This window comes from Sorex araneus, chromosome 6 (assembly GCF_027595985.1).
Source record: "Sorex araneus isolate mSorAra2 chromosome 6, mSorAra2.pri, whole genome shotgun sequence".
NCBI lineage: Eukaryota > Metazoa > Chordata > Mammalia > Eulipotyphla > Soricidae > Sorex > Sorex araneus.
In genome coordinates, this window is record NC_073307.1 from 110286788 (window position 1) to 110307442 (window position 20655).

A 20655-nucleotide genomic window follows, 5' to 3' on the forward strand; every position below is an offset into this window, starting at 1 on the left:
ATTCACAGTCAAATGTCAACCAACTTTGGGTTGTGGGGCCACATGAGATATTTCCCCCATATCTTTGCAGAGAAGTAGTAGCTCAGTTTTTAGAACCTGACTGACCTTCATCCAAATGCAGCTCAGCCAACTCACCGACTAGCAATAGAGACCAGGATCTCTATTTGCTTAGGGGGGGTGGCTATCTCACAGCTGGCTAATCCAGATGATCCTCGTGAAGGAAGTACCAAGTACAAAATTTTCAATGTCTGGGCTTTTTCCCCTTCCCCCCTCGACCTTAAAAGGAAGCCCAGTGGGTTCCATTTTCAGTGGGTCGTTGGGAGTAGAGGTGAGGGTGGAGAAGGCCCCGAACTTCTGGAGGATTAGGACAGGAGGCATGACTCAGGGCTGTGTGACATCCAGGGCTGGATCAGGGACACTCCTCCCCCCACCCAATCATCCTCCTCCAGATCTCTGGGGTCTTGGCTGGCAGTGGGTCCCATGTCATCGGGGAGGGTGGGCTCCGTTTGTACCTTTCTCACCACATTTGGAGAGGAGTGCTGGATGGTGCTGCCCAGTGGGGGGACACTGTGAGGTGTTTCTTCCCCAGAGGCCTGGGGCAAGGTAGCAGCAGTATTCTTATCAGGGAGAGCCGGCTTTGGGCCTTCAGACGCTGGGTGCTCCTCTGCAGCCTAAAAGAAAAACATAAGGACTTGGGGTGGGTTTCAGGAAAGAGGAGTGGTAGCTAAGGTCCACCATATACTAACCATTGTCACCACTCTCATCAGAAACTGATTTTAAAAGTTTATCTGAGAAGTAAAAAAAATAAATTTTAGCTAACTTCTTCCTAAAGCAACATCTTAATATGAGTCTTGGGATAGAATTAAAATAAAGCATTCTGAGCTAATCCCTGTTGAGTTCACCTTAACCTTTATAATCATTTTTAACTTACATTTAGCTGGTGGTCCTCTCTGAACCCTAGACCCTTCTCTGCCATCATGGGGATTATTCCATATCCCCCTCAAAGGAACTGAGCATCAGAGGAAGACAGCTGAAGCATGATCTGAAGTTATCAGCACAAAGGCACAAATGTGAGGCTGTGTATTTTGTCATCAAGTATAAATTCTATCAAGTTGCTTTGAGGCTCTAACTGTGATTACAAATTTAAAGACATTGTAGGAAAGGTGTCAAGGGGGAAAGGGAAGGGTCTGGAACAGAAATATCTAGAACAAAAGAAGAGCAAGTGTTAAGAATAAAGATGTAGAATGCAGCAGGGATCCCAGAGCTATACACCGTAACTGCTTGTGGCTGTGAGAGGAGCAGAATTCATCAGTCTCTTAGGGAGAGAGCTACACTGCTCTGTGGCCATCAGAACAGGTGACCCCAATCCATGCCTTGGCTCTACCTCCAGCTCTCTGTGATCTCTAGGCACACTGCTTGCACCTTCTGATCCCTTCTTTCTACACCTTTGCACTGATGGTAATGCCTCTCTAGCATACCATTGAGAGGATAAAATGTGTGTGTATATATACGATAGGCCTAACTTACAGCTTGAAATAAGCTTCATTCAAGCTTATATATGTAGTATTACAAGATGCTGCCCCGGGGGCTGGAGCCATAGCACAGTGGGTAGGGCATTTGCCTTTGCACGCTGCCAACCTGGGTTCAATTCCCAGCATCCCATATGGTCCCCCGAGCACGGCCAGGAGTAATTTCTGAGTGTGTGAGCCAGGAGTAACCCCTGTGCATCACTGGTGTGACCCAAAATGAAAAAAAAAAAAAAGATGCTGCCCTCTAACACTGCTCTTCTCCTAAATGCCCACCCCCATCTTGGGATTCGAAAGATTCAGCAGGGCAAGTGGAGAGGTTACAAAGGCCAGTGATAGACTCCCTTCCTCATGGTCCAGGTAGGAGTCTAGCCCAGCTCAGAAAGCTCCATTCATGGAGAATGCCCTTTGTCCCCCCAAAAGGACAAAGGTGGGTCACTCTGGAGAGCACTGAGCCTGGATACAAGTTGGGGCTCGGCACTCTGTGCTCTGAAGCTTTCCAACCATGGGCCCCAGTGGAGCCCAGGGTCCACCTCCAGACCATTTCAAAGAGGAAGAAACTGTGCTCCCGTGATGCCTGTGTCTGTGCCCCTGGTCCCTGAGTGACCCTAGGACAGGAGAATGCGTCCCACGCCAGCCTGAGGCTCACCTGCACAGTGTCCTCCTGGCTCTGGGACTGGACAGGTGCTGGCTGCCTGACAATGTAGTTGATCTGGCCCACGATGGTCTGCTGCAGATGCTGAGGGGACTTGGTCTGGCTCAGCTGCAGGCTGGGCTGCTGGGCCTGCAGGAGAAGCTCCAAGTCCTTCTGCATCTCCTCCAGTTCAAACTTGTGGTGCATCAAGTCCACATTCTGGGAGCAGGCAGGTCCAGGGGGGCTCTCGTGCTGGCTGGAAGCCAGGTGCTGAGACGGAGGTAGAGTTGGGGGGGGCTGCTGCTGGGGTGGCGGCGGCAGAGGTGGTGGCGGGGGTGGCGGCTGCGGTGGCTGCTGCTGAAAGTGGCTGAGCTTCAGCTTCTGGTGGTGGCCGAACTGCACCTGGATGGAGGGGGCCTGCACGGGGGGCGGGGCGTGGGCGCCTGGCTGCACATCCTGCGGGGGCACGACACACACGGGTTGGGAGCTCAGTGGCTGCCCCAGTCTCTGGGTGGTGCTCTCTGGCTCCGCAGCGGGCTGGGTTTCCAGCCAGGGCTGCAGCAGCTTGGGCGGGTGGGGATTGCAGACCAGCTCCTTCTCCCTGGGCATCAGGCTGGAGCACTGCAGCGGCCCCATGTGGGGGGGCACCATCTCGGAGGGTTGCCGGAAGCCGTGGGTGGGGTGCATGCTGGGTGGGGGTATCGGGCCTTTGAGGGAGGGTGAGACTGGGGAGCAGTGAGAACAGCAGACAGAAGAGGAGCACAGCACAGACGACTGGAACTTGTGAGAGGGGTGGCTAAGAGTCTCTTGCTGGGTCACTGAAGACTGGTGGCTTTGGTAGAACGATGACGGTCCCTGGAGGGCGCCATAAGCAGGAGTTTCGGCCCGGGACAGCTGGCCACCTTCAGTGGTTATGCAGCCTGGAAATTCAGAAGAGAGAGCATTTCCAAGGGGAATCTGTAGTTGTCCTGCCCCCTGCTCTTGGGACCCAAGAACATCAATCAACAAATCCATGCAGGATGCAGGTGCAAGAAATTCGACCCCTGGTCTCCAAGACTCAGTTTTCTCATACTGGATCCTCCGAGGGACATATTCCAGGGGCTTGGGAGCTTTAGGGATCCTAACCAGAAAGTGTGTGTTCTGATTCTATATGCCCCGGTAGGTAAGCCCAGGGGTCCCTCAAAGAGCCCCCATTGCTTCTCAAACAGAGTCGAATAGAGACTCGGAATGAGAAATGAAGCTGAACTCTGGGGACAATGGAGAGAGGCAGTGCAGCAAAGAAGAAACATCCCAGGAAAATAAGCACGTCTCCAAACGGAGTCCTGGAAACTGAGTTGGGCAAGTGAGAAAAAAGTAGGGGAGAGGCCAGTCAGTGGCAACGTCAGCCCTGGTTGGAGCTCTGGGCCTTATCTAGGAGATGATCACTAGTGCCGCTCTGTCTCCCAGCCCCTAGGTTCCTGCAGTTCACCAGGGGATTTTTTTATTTGTTTGGGGTTGTTCTGGGTTTGGGGCCACACCTAGCTGTGCTCAGGGTTTACTCCTGGCTCTGTGCTCAGGGATCACTCTTGGTAGGCTCGAGGGTGCTGGGGATTGAATCCAGGTTGGACACGTGCAAGGTGAGCATTTAACCCACTGTACTAGCTTTCCAGCCCACAGCTCTCTGTTTTGCTGAGGCTGCCTTAGAAGAACATGAAGCTCCCTGAGGGCAGGAGGTATGTTTTACTCACATACCTGAAATACCCAGAGCAGAGGCCCACTCAAGGTCTCCGAATTAAATGAGAGGGGAGTGGGAGACGGAACAGACCTAAAGCTATTCACCATTCTATCAAGTTTAAAAAATAAACAAAGCATTCAATAAGATACATTCCTAGGCCAAGGCAGAAACAGCCATGAGTTTTAATGACACCTGCAGTCTGAGGGAGAACCTTCTCGCGCATGTCAACTAACCCAGTACGTGGAACAGATGCTCTGCATTTGCTCAGCAGTTCAAAAGCCCCACCCCCGGCCCCATGTGGGCCCCAGCTCACCGAGGGAAGCCAGCTGCTTGGTCCAAAAGTTCGGTTCCCAGGTGAATCTGATACTCCAGGGGGAGCCAGGATCTGTGTTACAATTTGTCTCTAACAATCGCTGCATCTGAAAAACAATCTGACAAGAGGACTAAGGGTCATTTCTTTGAACTTCTTAGCCTGAGTGTCAACCCTCCCCCCCTCACCTCTCTTGCCGGAATTCTGCACATGGCTCTTTAACACACACACACCTCACCCTGTACTCTCCCTTAAGCGTTTAGTATTTTTACATCCTCTCCCTTCTGTTACACCACACTGATATTTTCTCCCCACCTTTTTATTTTTGAAACCTTTTGGAACCTCTACATTCTTATCTCTTTCAGTTCTCAAATGTACAAGTCTATCTCTGCTATCACTCTTCTCCAAAATAAATGTGTGCTAATGTTTTCTATTATTTAATTTTTTTTTTTTTTGCTTTTTGGGTCACACCCGGCGATGCTCAGGGGTTTACTCCTGGCTCTGCACTCAGGAATTACCCCTGGCAGTGCTCAGGGGACCATATGGGATGCTGGGATTCCGAACCTGGGTCAGCCTCGTGCAAGGCAAACGCCCTACCCACCATGCTATCGCTCCAGCCCCTATTTAATATTTTTAAAAAAGGTCATGAATGTAGCTCAGTGGTGAAATGCATGCTTTTTCATATATGTGAGGTTTCAGGCTCAATCCTCATCTCACCCCCAAAATATTATCCCTCAGTTCCGGTTTTTAATTTCTAAGCTACCTCTTTGTTTTCCTTCTTCTCGTTTCTGCCTCTCCTTCCTCAATCCCCATCCTTAGTTGCCTGAGTCAAGTGTTTGAACCTTCTACCTTTCTAGGATTTCTTTCAAGAGATCCCCAGGGACAGCTTACTGATCTCTAGATCTCCAAACTTCACATCATTACTCATCCTCTCTCACCTATGTAGCAACAATAGCATCCCCCACTTAAAATCTTAGCGGATGATTTTCTGCGGGCTTCTGAGCAAGGCTCCTCCTTCTGTTTTGATTTCTGATCATGGATCGTGGTTCCACTCCCCTTCACACATCCCCTTCCACTATCTCAATTGTAAACAATGGTGTTTCCCTGTTTTCTCAACCTGTTCTTCTCTTCATCCTTCATTCGCTCTTCCAAGATGGTACCACTTGAACTGCAGTGATTTCACACCTCTGTCTCCAGCCCCGGCTTTTCTTCTGACACCCTGGCTCTTCTATTAAAAACAGATAGTGGATTTTTCCTTTTAGAATTCCACATATCCAAATATCAAAACCTTCCATTTCTTTCAAATTGCTCGCCTCCTGGGCATCAGCTTCCCCAGAGGTCCATCACTTTAACTCCTTTCTTCAGCTCCTTCTTTCCTCTGCATCCCCTATTTAAACACAAACAACCTTCTGTGGGATGCAAAACACACCCCTGGTTGTGCCCAGAATAACCATCTGAAAAACTATGACCTAATCCAAGAACTACAGAGTTTGTCATTTCAGCTCGTGGGTCCTATGCACTGTGGGGTTTTGTAAAAGATGGCATTCACTTATGAACTCTAAGGCTGTGCGTGAGGACTGGGAATCCTTCTTACCAGCTCTTTGCTGAAAAGAAAGGGGATGCTGGTTTTGCTGCAGACAGCCCAGTTGATGAAATTCTGCACATGCTCGAACTGCCGGTTGAGAACCATGATACTCTGTAACTGCTGCTCCAGTTTCCGCTTTCTCTCGTTTGTAATGCCCTGGGTACGACGAAAGTGGGAACAAGTGAGTCCCTGATTCTGCTCCTGGACACAATCCATTCTTTTGGCAAGTCTGGTGGCCTGTGTGCATCAGTGTGAGTGCCGGAGAAAATAAACTGAACAAGCAGTCCTACAAGGAGGACTGCAGAACAGGGCTGAAGGCAGGAGAAAAGGTGGATCGATGTATTTTAGGAGTGGGGAAATGAATGAATGTTTATTTATATCACTTGGACATGCAACTGCCCCAAAGCATTCAGACTGCATGATCCAGGACAACAGTGGAACTTTGAGCCACAGCACTGATGGGAGCTAGCACCAATTTGCCAGCCCTGGAGAAGCCACCCTCCCAAAGTGACTAGAACAGGGATCTAAGGAACAGGGATCAGTCAAGAGCTAATGGAACTGCACATTAAATCCTGAAACCAGTTTCCCGTGTGCCTGGTTTCTAACCAGGCGAGTCCAGAACCCATCCAGGTGAACCATTACCTCCAGCTCCTCTATCAGCCCATTGGCCTGTTTGTTTAGCTCATTCATCAGAACCATTTTGGCCATTTTGATCTGGTTTTCCACCTTCCTGTGCTGATGCTTCACCTCAAAAATCCTGTTTAAAAAATTGAAAAGAAAAGAATAGAGGATGGTGAGCCCTTTCTTCCAAGTCTGCAAGAACAAAGTGCCTCAACAGAAGGAAGACAATTGAGTTTAGAGTTCAATAGACACCAAATACAAACAAAGGAGATCCTTCATCTGACACTCCACCCTAATACAACCCAGACCACTAGATCGAATGAGCCACAAGCCCAAAATCCAACTTGATTTTTCCTAAGTAAACTCAAGTATCCACACAGGTGAATCCAACAGCTCACTAACTCATCCGGCACTAGTGGTAGGACAAAAAGTGAATCTAGGTATAATTTCATGATCTGTTATCTTAATATAAGGATGCCGCACTTAACATTTAGTGTCATCTGGTAAAAAGAACATGTATAGAGACATAAAATGTACTAGCCAAGGGTACAGAATGTACCAAGGGGATGGGAAGTGTCTGATAATAAGAAGAGGGGTTTCTTTCTGTGGTCATGAAATATCCTAATAAGAGACAGTGATATAATGTTTGTATAACTTCTATAATTTGCTAAAAACAAATGAATTATACATTTTTCAAAGACAGTCTAAGGTCAAACTGTCAGTGGTAGAGCTCTTGTCTTGCATATAAGAGACCTGGTGCTTAATCCCTGGAACCATAAAATAAAAAATGAATTTAATGCTATGTAAATTACAAATCAGTAAAGATGTTTCAAAAAAAAAAGAATGAGCTTTGATACACAAACATAACTTCTACTCCTAGTTCAGTCATTAATTAGCTATGTGATCTCAGACACGTCACCCAAACTCACTGAACCTGTCTCCTCATAATACAGATAATCCCCAACTCAAAGAACTATAAAAATGGATAAACTAATGAACATATGGTATCCAACCCAAAGCCACCCGCATGACTAACTCTATGAATCCTTAACACAAAATGCCAATAATTGCATGTCACTTATAGACAAACACAAATGACACTGGGAAACCCCACAGGAGAAACAGTGATAAGCTGCAGCCCAGGGCTTGGGAATGGAGAGAATTTTGATGTACTGATTGTCCAGAGCCCTCATGGGGGGCAAATACAGAGCAGACTACCACAATTTGTTGCACCCTCATGATAAGCAACGTACTACTCCCTGTATCTGCTCTGTGGCCTTATTCTTCAAGCACCTACCTCTGACTACTTCATGAGCACTTTCAGAAGGCATCTACTATGACCCAGACTCACACTAACTCTGAGGCCTCTAAAACCAGGATATAAGTTTTCTGGGACATGTGCCAATGTCTACCCCTCCTCTTCAGACACACTGAGACCCAGGATGGGAGGGAAATGGCTATGTTCAGTGATGACAGGGGCCTCATCTGTGTTACCTGTCCTCAATTTGCTTAGCGGATGTCTGCAGACTGGATTTCTTATGTGCCACCTGTGTAGTCACACTTTCCAGAAGCATCCTCTGATTTTGCAAAACTTCTTCAAGATGTCTACACCTAGAGGAAGAGGCAGAGAGAAGGATGAGGAGGGCTGACACTGAGCATGACAGCCAAGCAAGAATCCTCACAGTGCACCGTGTCAGCCAGGCCACAAGAAAGCTGGAATTATATTGAGGGAGAGTCAAATACTGCAGGCTTGGTCCTTCAGGCCTTCTCCAGAGAAGTCCGAAATACCACTAATACTTCAGCCCAGGGTCTACAGGCCGGCTTAGCCACAGAGCGGATTTTGATTTCCCTGAATGCTCTTAAGTAGGGAGTCTGGAGTCGTCCCCCCCCCCCCCCGCCCCGCAAAGCCCTCTTTGGGTAGCCAATTATCCAACCTGTGTTCTTTATGTTCCACCATGAGGCAGCTATGGCACGTGAGCACGTCACAGGTCTCGCAGAAAAGTTTGAGCACTTCCTGAGTGTGTAGAGGACAGTACAAGGCATAGTCCCCAGCACCACCATTCACTCCTGCCAGAGAAGATGGAGAAAGTGGGTTTCTTTTGCCCAGGAAGAGCTTAAGCTCAACGGAGCAACCCTCAGCCCTCAGCTCTCAGTGGGAGGAGGCAGACACAGGCTTGGAAAAAAGGCAAGGCCTGTAGGCCTTAGTGCAAGCAGAAAAGACCCCCTATGCAGGCTCCAGCTTGCCCACATGCCAGAACCACCAAATGTCAAGTCCAAGGTGTCCCATGTGCCAGAGGCTGAGGAATAACTTGCTACTGCTGCACAAGGATCTCCTACAGAATGACTCCTGTCAGTTTCAGACTTAAATGCTTCATTAACCAGGATTCTGTTAAAACGCACCTGAGACCAGCTACTCAAACTCGCCGAGATCCAGACTAGAGCATATGGATTCTGGTATCTAGCTCCTGTGGGGCTGACCAAAGAAAACTCCCTCTTCCCATGGTCCAGGACATTGGGAAAATACTTTCAGAAAGAATTTTCATTTGAAACAAATTGGGGGAGGGGTATTGGGATGCGATACCGCGATAGACTACTTGACTTGCATGCACAGGGGCCACGGACCTGGTCTCCAGAGTCACAAAAAATAAATAAAATAGGTGGTTCTTATTTACCAATGGGCAAAACCCTAATCGAGTTTCTTAAATTAAATCAAGCAACTAGCTCTAAGTGAGGCATGGTTGCTCTCTTTGAGATGAACTCAGCCGACTTTGCACAGTAAGTCAATCCAACAGTAATTCCCTGCAGCATCTCTCACTCCCACCCCATCACCGGGGAGCCTAACATGAACTCTAGGCTGGAAGAAACTTTCTTCCTTTGTTTAAGGTTATGAGACTACCCTGCCCCGCAGGAAAACAAGGTCCAAAAGCTCTTCTCCAGGGATCTGTAGGGTTCAGCACTGTGTAGGAGCATGTGAGCTGGTGGGACGGGAAGGGTTGGGAGTTGATACCTGAAGATCCCTTCTGGGAGCGGGGAAAGAGGGGGCCTCCTGGGGAAGGGCCATGCCGGTGCTCCTCGGTGCAAGAGCTGCACAGCCAGCGGTTGCAGTAGGTACAGAGGATGTGTGCCGCCCTCTTCTCCTTACACTCTGAGCAGTTCTGGAAGCAGAGAGTGGGACATTATTCTCCTTGGGACTTACCTCTTTATGAGTGCTGTAGGGGTCCTGCGAGGCTGTTTCTCCACTCTCTGGGAATACAGTTATGGGGGGCTTCTAGCAGTGATGCAGGTAGGGGAACTCACACAAAACAGCACCCTTTGTGGTAAAAAGGACATAAGTTCTGTGCTAAAACCACTGAGGATGTTACATGAATAAGACGAGGACGAGGATCAGCTCTCAAGGCTAGAGGAGAGGAATATCCAGTGGTGAACATTCCAACAGATGCAAGAATGCTAAGTACTAAGAAAGCAAAGGGGGGTTTCCAGGAGCTCTCTAGGAGGTTCCAGGAAAGGCTTCATAAAGAGGCAACATGTGTGGTGGGGGGAGGTGGATATTAAATGACAAATAAAAGTCTACCAAGGAGATAGGAGGGAGGAAACTGGAAAATCACAGCAAAATAGAAAGTTCAGTGTGGCTGCAGAGAGGTCATCCCCAGAAGGTGACCCCAGAATCCAGGAAAGAGCAAGCACAGATCAACTTTCGGAGATGTTCCCACCACCAGGACTTGCAAGGCCCAAGAACGCCATATCCTTTCCTAGTTGAAATTCATTTGGTCAGCAAATACTTTGCAGGGCTGATGTAAAACATCTGGCGGTAAAGAGATAGGGGAAAAATTCATCTGTCTATGCCTGAATAATAACAGGCGACCAGACTAGTTCACATTCCGACAGCTTTGTCCTCAGACTGCCATCTGACAAACCAACCGTGGGCATGAGAAAAGAGAAATCCAAGTCTTACTAATTCAACTATGAATTCCTTGAGGCTAGAGAGAAGGTGGCTCTCTGTCTCCCTTGTACCCAGCACAGGCCCTGGCACTTAGTAGGCATTAAAAAATAGTAGACTATTCAATAAAAATTTTTTAAAAATACTAGACTAAGGACCATTTAAGTAAATTAGCAAATAAAATGTACTGACAAGAATATAGGTGGATTGGTGGATGTGTAGGTGGATGTGTAGGTGGATGGATGGATGGAAGATTTACAAGAAAATTGATGAAAGTATTATCTCATAAGGAATGATAGAAATAGAAACTTATGTTTAGAGCCACAGTTTAACAATTTTTATATTTTGGTTTTTGGGCCACACCCAATGATGCTCAAGGGTCACTCCTGGTTCTGCACTCACACATCGGTGATGCTCAGGGGCTACCATATGTAATGCCAGGGATTGAACCCAGATCAGCCACATGCAAGGCAAGCCTGTACTATCTCTCCTGCCCTAAGTTTAACAAGTTTTGAAGGATCAGTTGGTTCTTTGCTTGTCCTAACTTACCCTGGCCATATCGGATTGCCCAGTAGAAAAGCACTGTAGAAAAAAATGTTCAGTTACATCTCTGGTGAGGCATACTCCATTACATCCAGGACAGATGAGCTCTACAAACACAAAGACAGAAGAGTAGTCAGGGCAGCATGGCAGACTGAATACTCTAAGACTCTACAAAGCTTTCTAATGCACAGCCCCAAAGTATGTGCCAGTACCACCCATGCCAAAACGTCACAGCTTTCACTTTCTATCCAGGTACCAAGAATAAGGTCTTGTCTCTGTCTCTCCCTCTCACACACTATGCAAGGGCCAGCCTTGCTCTGGCTCTGATAATTGAGTATCTTCCTGCTGTTCCCGCTCCTCATTTCACAGCCATGAAATCCCATCTCCCATTGCTGGGTAAGCTCCAGAGGGTAGATTGAGCCCAGACCCCAGCCAGCCATTGAGATTACCACACAGGGCTGGGGCGTGACTCAAGTAGTAGAACACATGCCTTGTATAGGAGGTCTTAGGTTTGATCCCCAGCATTATATGCCACCCCTTAAACATGGCTGGAAGTGCTGCCCAAATAAAACAATTACCACAGAAATATTTTAATTAGTAATCGCCTTAAATTAGAATTGGAAATTATGTTATGTGGGAAGGAGTTTGGGCCACATCCAGATGTGGTCTCAGGGGTCACGCCTAATGGTGTTTTCAGGGACCATAGGTGGTACCAGGGATTCAAACTAGGGCCCACTGTGTGCAAGGCAAGTGCCCTACCTCCTATAGTATCTCTCCAGCCCAGAAAATTACTTTAAAGATCTCAAAGCAAAAGCTTCCATAAAAGTTGCCAGAGAAGGGAGATTTTTAGGCCCAGGGGATAGTACAGTGGTCAGGGCATTTGTTCAAACTGGCCCTCTGAACATGGCCAGGTACGGCCTGGTAACCCCTAGTCATTACCAGGTGTGGCCCTGGAGGCTCCCACATCACCAGGGTGACCCAGCTACCCCCAACACCACAGAGGCAGAGCAGCATCATATCAGGCCTTTGCATCAGGCCCTTATAAATCACAGGTGGCCAGGGGGTGTCCAGGAATTACTGGTGGGGCCCTCAGACCTCCTATATTAATACTGTTTGGGAAGCCTCCGCAAAAGAAAATAATTTTATTCCTTAATAAACTTGCCTCTCATCTAGAAGGTCTGTATCCCTTGGTGCAATCAATACCAATCAGTCTACCCCTGGGGCTTCACCTAGTCCATGTGGGATTCACCAGCCCCATGTGTGAATATTTCACCCATGAACATTTTTCTCCCAGGAAATGGAACCATCTCCAACACATCACAGCACAGCGGGCTCCTGCAGTAGAGGCATGAGACTGATGTCTGGGGACCAACTGGGCTCTTTGGTCTCTCCCAAGAGGGTCAAGAAGAGCCTCCAGATCTGTGCCCAAGGATGAGGGTGACCTAGAAAAAAGACTGGCAATGGCAGTGAACACATAGGACCACTTCAGTCTTCCTCACCTCAGTTCAGAAACGCGCTACAATGGCACCTGCTCTGGATTTGCAAACAGACAAAATCTAAGTCCAAGTTTACCAGTCAGAACCCTCGGGCAAGTCCCTTCATCTCACTTAACTCCTCCTGCCCCAATTTCTTCATTTGTTAAAAAAAAAAAAAGGAGATGCTGGAATATTAACTGAAATAATACTCAAGAGAGTACATGACCCTGAATGAATGTTGACTTTCAATTCAAAAGAAATTATCGCAATTATCATGTATCAATTACCACTTTTCTTTGATGAAAATCAGATAACCTGAGAAATAGACTTAGAAAGAAAAGGACATAAATCCTTCCCCTGTCTGTAGGCCTTTGCAATCCTGTTTGAAAGGTAAAGGATAAACTTTATTTTTAAAAAATTGGTTTTTTCAAATGTTTGCTAAGAGGCAGGATGGGGAGGAAAAGAAAACCTTTGGTCACTGGTGGAGGCACGCTGATATGGCGGTAGATTTGGAGTTGATATACTGAATACCCGAAACTCTGCTACTAGTAAAGCCTTATAAATTAGGGTGCCTAAATAAAACAAATTTTTTTGTTTTTTTGTTTTTTTTTCTTTTTACGTCACACCCAGCGATGCACAGGGGTCACTCCTGGCTCTGCACTCAGGAAGTACCCCTGGCGGTGCTCAGGGGACCATGCGGGATGCTAGGAATCGAACCCGGGTTGGCCACATGCAAGGCAAATGCCCTACCTACCTGCTGTGCTATCACTCCAGCCCCAATAAAACAAATTTTTTAAAAACAAATAAGAAAAAGAAAAGTAGAGTTGAGGGCCAGCGTGATAATACAGTAGGTAGAGCACTTGTCTTGCATGAAGCTGATCTGGGTTTGACCTGGTGAAACCTCCAGGGATGATCCCTGAGCAGAGAGCCAGGAGCAAGCCCTATGCATTGCTGGCTTTGGCCAGAAAACAAACTAAAAAGGTGGAGTCAATTCTCCACTTTTAGAGGCAAGTCTGTCCTCGTCGCCTGTGTGGGTAAACTGAGCAGCCAAAGCTCCCATGAACAAGTTCTAACTCTAGACCTCAAATAACTTTGCATGATCCTGCTCTCACTCTAAGATGTCAACTACTCCAGGTGGGATTGCTGGCAGGTGAGAGACTACTTTCGAAAGAAGCCTCAGCTGTCACACACCCAACCGGAGGCCTGTGTAAAGCTGTTAGTCCCCATGGACTCAGGGCTGTGCATACAAGGCAAGCAGAACAAGCAAGATTAGCTCGGCCCAGCACACAAAAGCAGGACTGAAGCAGTGATTCCCAAACCAAATTAACAACTAGTCATCATAAACTAAATAAAGTTTGGCTGCTGCTTTAACCACTAAATTACTAAGTGGCTTATTGTGCGGCCAAAGTTAATGTTAAAAAAATATAAACCCACAAGTGCAAAATAAGTGTTAGTATACTTCTTCCCCCGAGTCTTCACATAGCCACAGGTTTCAGGGACAGAACTGAATCGAAATCTCAGATATTCCTCCAGCAGTCAAGAACAAAAGCCATAGGTATTCCCTCTCCACAGGCAGCACCATCCAGGAGTACCAGGGACAGGTGACTGTCCCTCCTTTTTAGTTGACTCGCCCTGGTGAGATCCTCTTCATCTCCCACAGGACATAAATGCTGCTGTAACTGTTGAAGTTTCCATAATGCGTTCATCTCTCCTATGCCAGATGCCCAAACATTACTTTCACACAATAACACAGCAATGCAGCCTCATCCGCATAACGGAAGGAATAGAAAGAGAAATTACTGAAGAGATGTGACAAGGCCTCTACCCATTTGGGCCTTAAAGGCCAGAATCCTCAGCTTGGCATTTAGACCTGTCTAAGTTGGCTTCATTTCTCTCTCATCTCACCTTTCTCTCTATCGACCATGCTCTCTGCACTTTCTGCCCTTGTCAACATCCAGTATGACTATTATCTCCCCAATATACCAGGCCTTTGCAAAACTCTGGGTGTGTAAAAATAGTATTTTCTCTCCCTAAAATACTCCCTCTCCTTGATCCCTCCTTTACAGGTAAACTATTCATCTCTTCAAACCTGTTCAAATGCTCCACTTTGAGAAATCGGGCTGATTTCCCTCAGGGTGAGTTAATTATTCCCTCTTCTGGGTTCCTATAGCATCTTTCTAGTATAAAAAATATACCATTGCACCTTAACCGTCTGTTCATGTCTGCAGACAAAAATAAATATAGTTTGCATGTGGCTTTTTAGCAGGTTGGACAATTGTGATTATTTTCAGTTTGGGTATTTTTGTGTGTGCAATTTGCACTTGTAGCCACTGCAAGTAGTAAGAAGCCATATGGAAATGTTCAGAATGTGGGGAAAAGCCAGGCCAGGGTGTTCAAAGCATCCTGTGTAATCAAGAACAGAGGTGTGGTACTTCAGAAAGACCATGACTGCGAGATGTGAGATCCGGGCCCCGTGCTGGAATTATCTGTGTAATCTTAGGTTAAGTCACCCCCTTTCTCTGAACCTTACTTTCTACCTGCTTAATACGAGGGGACTGGGAATAATTGGAAGTAGGATCAGCTGGCCTCTGCCCCTGCCAACTGCAGTCAGCCTCTAAAAACACTCCTCCCAGGCAAGAAGAAAGGGAAAGACGCCAAACAGCAGCCTGGCTCTCCCTCTCAGCAGGAAGTTTCAGGACAGGCGTGTTGCTGGGGGTAGCCCTGGGTCTCAGAGCTCGGCCTGTCTGAAGAGGGACAGTAGAGAGCAATCATGTGGCTGCAGTGCAAACAGGCACCAGGGCAGCTGTAGGCCCTGAGTGGACACAGGGGACATGTGCTCTCTGTGCCACACACCTTCGCCCAGAATTGCTTGTCTTCCCCTGAGGAGGTTCCTCACCCCTACCAAGCTGTGTCAGCCTTGAGCTTTATTTAATTATCAGTTTGATCCCCAGCATCCCATAGGGTTCCAGAAGGGACCTCCAGGAGGGACCACCGAGCCAGAAGTAAACCCTGCACATCACTAGGTGTGGCCCCCAAATTCAAAAACATTAAATAGGGGCTGGAGTGACAGCACAGGGGGTAGGGCGTTTGCCTTGCACATGGCCAACCCAGGTTCGGTTCCCAGCATCCCATATAGTCCCCCAGCACTGTCAGGCTGTCAGGAGTAATTCCTGAGTGTAGAGCCAGGAGTAAACCCTGTGCATTGCTGGGTGTGACCCAAAAAGCAAAAAAAAAAAAAAAAAAAAAAAAAAATTACATTAAATTAAATAAAAAGATAATTTCCTGGTCAGGAGATAGAATAATGGGATGCTCGAGGCCTTAAGTTTGACCCTTGGAACCACACAGCACTCTGAGCACTGCTGGGGTGGGCTGGGCCAAGTATTGCTGGGCCCCCAAGAATCCCTTGCTCCCACCTATTAAAGATAGAGAAGCCCCATTTTTTTATTGTGGATATCAGTTATGTTAGGCAACTAGAACATAAATTCTGAGGGCTGTGGGTATATATAAAATGAGGAGACACCTACAGACATTAACATTATTAATATTTAACATTAATCAATGAATACATATTTAAACCATACCGTATACAAATTATTAATATTTTAAGCTTTTTTTCTATTTGAATTATTTGAACGACAGCCTCAAACCTGTATTTCAAACACAATAGGTGCCACCAGTTTTGAGAAATGTAGAACTGGGGCCAAAGACCACAGGACCATCCGCCGGCGAGCTGGGGTTGTTGCTTCTAGCAGAGAGAAAGCACAGACACCAGAGGGCCTCCTGGGACCAGGGGGCCCTTGGAGAGCGGCTCTCAAAGTCAGGGCTAGTCAGGCTGTCTGTCACAGAGTCAGCACTTCCACTCCTTGGGAGACTTTTTCTCCTGGGAAAATTTTTCTTTTACCATCAGTCCCCTTCCTGCACCAGGCACTTCACATGAATTGGCTCGATTAACCCTCTTACCACCCCAACAACTAGGCACCGTCCCCAGGGTGCCGGCTGGAGTGACTGTGGCCGCAGCCAATCACCGTCAAAGTTGGTCCAAAGCAGAACTCTGTCAAACACCACCATCTACCAGCCTCCGGCACCCAGCCCTGCCTCCTCGGCAATGTTCCTCCCTCATTCAATCCTCCAGAACAAGTGCATTTTATTTTGATTCACTCAACGATGTGATTATAAGTAAATATTCCGTACTAGGGATCAAACTATCACCAAAGTTGGCTGTTCTGGGAATCCAGAAGGTGGCGAGAGCCAGTCCCATCTGTGCTGCCAGATCTGAGAAAGGGGAATTTTGAAAGAAGTAGAGATTTTTCTATCTGGAGAAAATTAACTTGGGCGGGGGTGGTGGGGGACAGTTTTGACCTATAGTCCCGTGTTTCTCAAACTTTGGTGACTATGTCTAGCCAGACAGAGCACCTACAACCATGCTTCTGGCCAGTCTACACTGTGTACCATTTAAATGAGCATTATAGAAACTGAGAGGAATCTGCAATTAAAAAACAACAATAACACCCAGGTGGCTACAGTGTACAACCAAGTTTAGAGACCTGCACCTCAGAGCAAGTGTCCCTGTTGCCACAGGTAAACCTAACTGCTACAGATGAGAAGGACAGGCTCGCTCAGCTCGAAAGCAATGTCAAGAAGTGAAGTAAAATGCAACATGCCAGCCATTTGCTTCCCTGAGAGAGAAAGATGCCTGGCAGACAACGGTCTCCTGACACCCAGGTATGGAGGTGGGGGTGACAGTGAGTTGAAGGACACAGTTTGCCTCTCCTGACTCCCCACTCCACTAAAGGACCCAGGAACAGGCTTAGGGTCCAGGCTGAGGTCTGCTCCACAATGACCACTGCAGGGGGGTGGAAAGTGTGCTGAGCCCAGGTAGCAAGGAGGGGGCATGAGGCATGAACTGCAGAGGCAGGCAAACTGGACACCAGGGGGTTGGGCGCAAGAGAGAAACCCAAAGGAGGTGTCAGAAGGGGGTCCACTCATCACACCAGCTAAGAGTAGACACGCCGCAGCCTGAGACCAGGCCTGAACAACATTCTCAGGCTTTAGGGGCCCTTCCTCCCATAGTTCTGGCCCAGGGCCCCCGTGCTGGCTCCAACAGGCATGCATCCTCTAAAACAGCCTGGCGCGCCCCTGCCGGCGCTCACCTGTAGAACCAAACCCGGACAGCCTCAGCTTGCAGACCTAGCTTTTTCAGCAGTTCACCTAGCTAATTCTCTCACCATACAGCTGGTGACTGAGAGATCCAGAGGACAACGTAGAGGGTTAGCTAAAAATCACAGCACCCTTGTAAAAATACAGATGGCACTTAGCACCATAGAGCAGTCCCTGATTATTGCTGCACAAAGTCAGAAGTCCTACATCCATCTGCCTGTCAGTCACTACAAGGAGGAAAAAAACTCTAGCAGCATCCTTGGGCAGGCTGGCCATCTCACTCCCTGCTCCTCCCCTCCCAGCTTAGGGCAGCTCCCCAGTACTGGCATCAGCGAAGACCCCCCCCCCACCGCCACCACCACACATACCCCTGAAACCTTCCTCTAGCCTGGAGTTCAGAGCCGCACCACCTGCACCAGAAACACATTGCACCCACTCCCCAGATGCCTCCCTAGCTAGCAAAGGCAGTGTTGGAGCCTAAAAGGACAGATGCTCCTGCCCTGGCTGCCAGCAGGCTTACCTGTGACCCCTGATGCCCTGAGGTTAGAGCAACACCTGGGAGAGAAGTCAGAAGAGCGACAGGTGAGACCACCACAGGTCCCCGAGGACGGTGCTTACCCAGCACCCAGAAACACCCACCCCACATGCAGCAGCCAGCCGGGCTACGGGGCCTATGCCTCGGGGAGCTGGGTCCTGGGTCGGGTCTGAGGAACAGCCTGGAGCCTTTCCTCCCTTCTCTGCTGCATCCTCAGCCAGGGCTGCATTTCTCCAGCTCACCTGAGACGCTCTTGCAAGAAAGGGCTTGGATGACTCCTCCTGTTCCTGTTTATCTCGAAGGCTCTGCAGCAGTTTTCCCAAACTGAACAGCAAGAGGGGAGACCTCAAAGAGGCGACTCTCTTCCTAGCTGCATCTCCTTCCTAATCCTCTGGGTGCCTTGGAACAGCAGCTCAGGAGGAAGAAAACGAGATTTTCAACTTTCAGGAACTAGCTCTGCCGCCCTCTGCACAGCTCGGGAGGCCATCACTCTCTGCCTTTTAGGACTCGATCCAAAAATCCTTCAGCCCTCCATGTTCCCCAAAATGACAGTGCTCATGTGTGGCTGGAACCTGCCCCGATCCGGCAGCTCATTTAAATAGAGCTCATCACAACAACAGTGTTGGTGGAGAAGTGAGTAGCTGCAGGGCCCTGGGGACCCCCTGTTTATACGTAGGAAGAATGATGCAATCTGGGTATCAAAATAGCAATCCAGAATGGAATAACAGGCTCACGCAGCAGCGGTGCCTGCACAGCCAGAGCTCAAGTTGACACACTCTGTCAGCCCCACACTGCTGCAGCACGCAGCTGCCAGGCACACACTCTCACCGCATCGCTTTAAAAATCAGCAGGAGCCCGAGATAGCCCTCCATGCCCCGGGGACCGAGGGAGCGAGTATGTGGGGGAGGGGGTGGGGGCTTCGGCAGACATTAAAATCTGTCTCCTACACACTCACCTGCTCCTGCCACTTCACCTGAAGTCCTTATCCTGTGACGTCACAGCCAGTTGCCATAGTGACCAATTGTCCGTCACCAGCAGAGGATTAGGACTTCAGAGAGAGAAGACACACATTTATGATGCACAAAGGTTCTGAGAGGGGTCCCCTGGCAGCTAACTCTATATCTCCCAGGGAGATAACAGTCACAGACAAGCAGGGAGAAGGGGGGGGCGCTGAGGGGAGGGGTGAGGAAAACTAGGGCACGTTGGAGGAAAGACGATCAGATGGGGCAAGTCTCTCAGAGCACAGAGCAGCGCACAACTACAAACGCACAGAGCAAAAGCACAGAGAGGGAGCAGCCGAGACGGAGCTGGGGAAGACTGGCAGGCACAAGCTCCCCTGGGGCCCTGAGTGCTAAGCTAAGGAGCCTAACCTTCATCCTAAAAGCAAAGGGAGCCCGACAAGACTCTGGAGACGGAGCCCCGAGCAGAGGCTTGTCCAGTTCCTCCTTAACGGAGCCCTCAATGAGGGTAGAAATGCAAATACCAGGGGCAGAAGAGTTGTTTCAAGACAGTAGGACCAAACTTGGGTGTCAGAAGTAGTAGGGGCGCGTGAAGGAAAAGGCGCCAGACACGGTGATCCTCTGAAGAAAGACAGGTGACAGGAAGAGACAAAGGGCAGTGCTCAGTCCCACCTGACATATGTTCTGTTTTCTCTGACATCCAGAGACGCTTAGGATAAAACCTGAACCAATGATTCCCAAATCTGACGGATCTGTCAAAAATCCCAACTCTCCCTAATGCAACCTTTAGGCGGTAGATCTGAAATCTGCATTTTTAGCAAGTTTCTTAAATAATCCTTAGACATAACGCAGCACTGGTTTGAGGACCAATGATCTGGACCACTGCCATAGTCTACGAAGGACTTGTTACATCCAGTTCTGCCTCTGCCAATCATTCTTCTAATTGAGCTAGAATTATTTAAAAATATAAAACTGAGAGGGTGGAGTGATAGTACAGCAGGTAGAACACTGGCCTTGCATATGGTCAATCCAGGTTCGATCCCCAGTATCCCATAACCCCCTGAACAATGCCAGGAGTAATTCCTGAGTGCAGAGCCAGGAGAAATCCCTGAGCATTGTTAGGCATGGGACCAAAATCAAAATAAATAAACTTAAAAAAATAAAAACACATAACTGTGTTTCATTGCCCCCAACACTTTCCATGACTCCCTAGAGTCTACATAATAGTATTTTGTTAAGGCCCTTTGCAATTGGGCCCTAAATTTTCTACCTGTCCTACTTCTCTCCTTCAAGCAATCTCTTGAAAAATTTCTCTCCAGTTCTTTTGTCTTCACCATGTGCCTCATCCCAACTCTTATTTCTGAGATTTACTCCTTCTCTATCTTTCTGGCCCTACCAGCTCCTATGGTACTCGTCCTGCTTGATGTCCTTCCTTTTACAGGTTCAGATGCACCCAATTTCTCTAGATCACTGTCACTGTCATCTCGTTGTTCATCGATTTGCTCGAGCAGGTGCCAGTAACATCTCCATTCGTCCCTGTCGAGTACTAGTGTAGCCCGATGGCATATTAGGAGCTCTGCCAGGATCAGGGTAATAAGGACCATCGTTGTCACTGTTTTTGGCATATTGAGTATGCCACGGGTAGCTTGCCAGGCTCTG

The 20655-nt window shown here is 48.2% G+C and overlaps 1 protein-coding gene across 8 annotated transcripts in view; it reads right to left on the reverse strand.

Moving 5' to 3' along the window:
* TRIM66 (tripartite motif containing 66) overlaps window positions 1–19093 on the reverse strand; it is a 43033-nt gene extending 23940 nt beyond the window's left edge. For 3 of the 8 annotated variants that reach the window (XM_055142374.1, XM_055142373.1, XM_055142372.1), the window contains exons 1-11: window positions 18280–18350; window positions 18023–18057; window positions 10877–10977; window positions 9398–9545; window positions 8325–8457; window positions 7885–8001; window positions 6412–6526; window positions 5779–5925; window positions 4188–4305; window positions 2176–3080; window positions 513–671 (exon numbers count right to left, since the gene is read on the reverse strand). In XM_055142374.1, the coding sequence (XP_054998349.1) occupies window positions 513–671; window positions 2176–3080; window positions 4188–4305; window positions 5779–5925; window positions 6412–6526; window positions 7885–8001; window positions 8325–8457; window positions 9398–9545; window positions 10877–10885 (1851 nt within the window). In that variant the 5' untranslated portion in view covers window positions 10886–10977; window positions 18023–18057; window positions 18280–18350. Of the gene's footprint in view, window positions 1–512; window positions 672–2175; window positions 3081–4187; window positions 4306–5778; window positions 5926–6411; window positions 6527–7884; window positions 8002–8324; window positions 8458–9397; window positions 9546–10876; window positions 10978–18022; window positions 18058–18279; window positions 18614–18992 lie in introns of those variants that run through there. The other 5 variants (XM_055142369.1, XM_055142367.1, XM_055142371.1 and 2 more) reach the window with 3 other exon arrangements.
* Between the last annotated feature and the right edge of the window lie 1562 nt (window positions 19094–20655).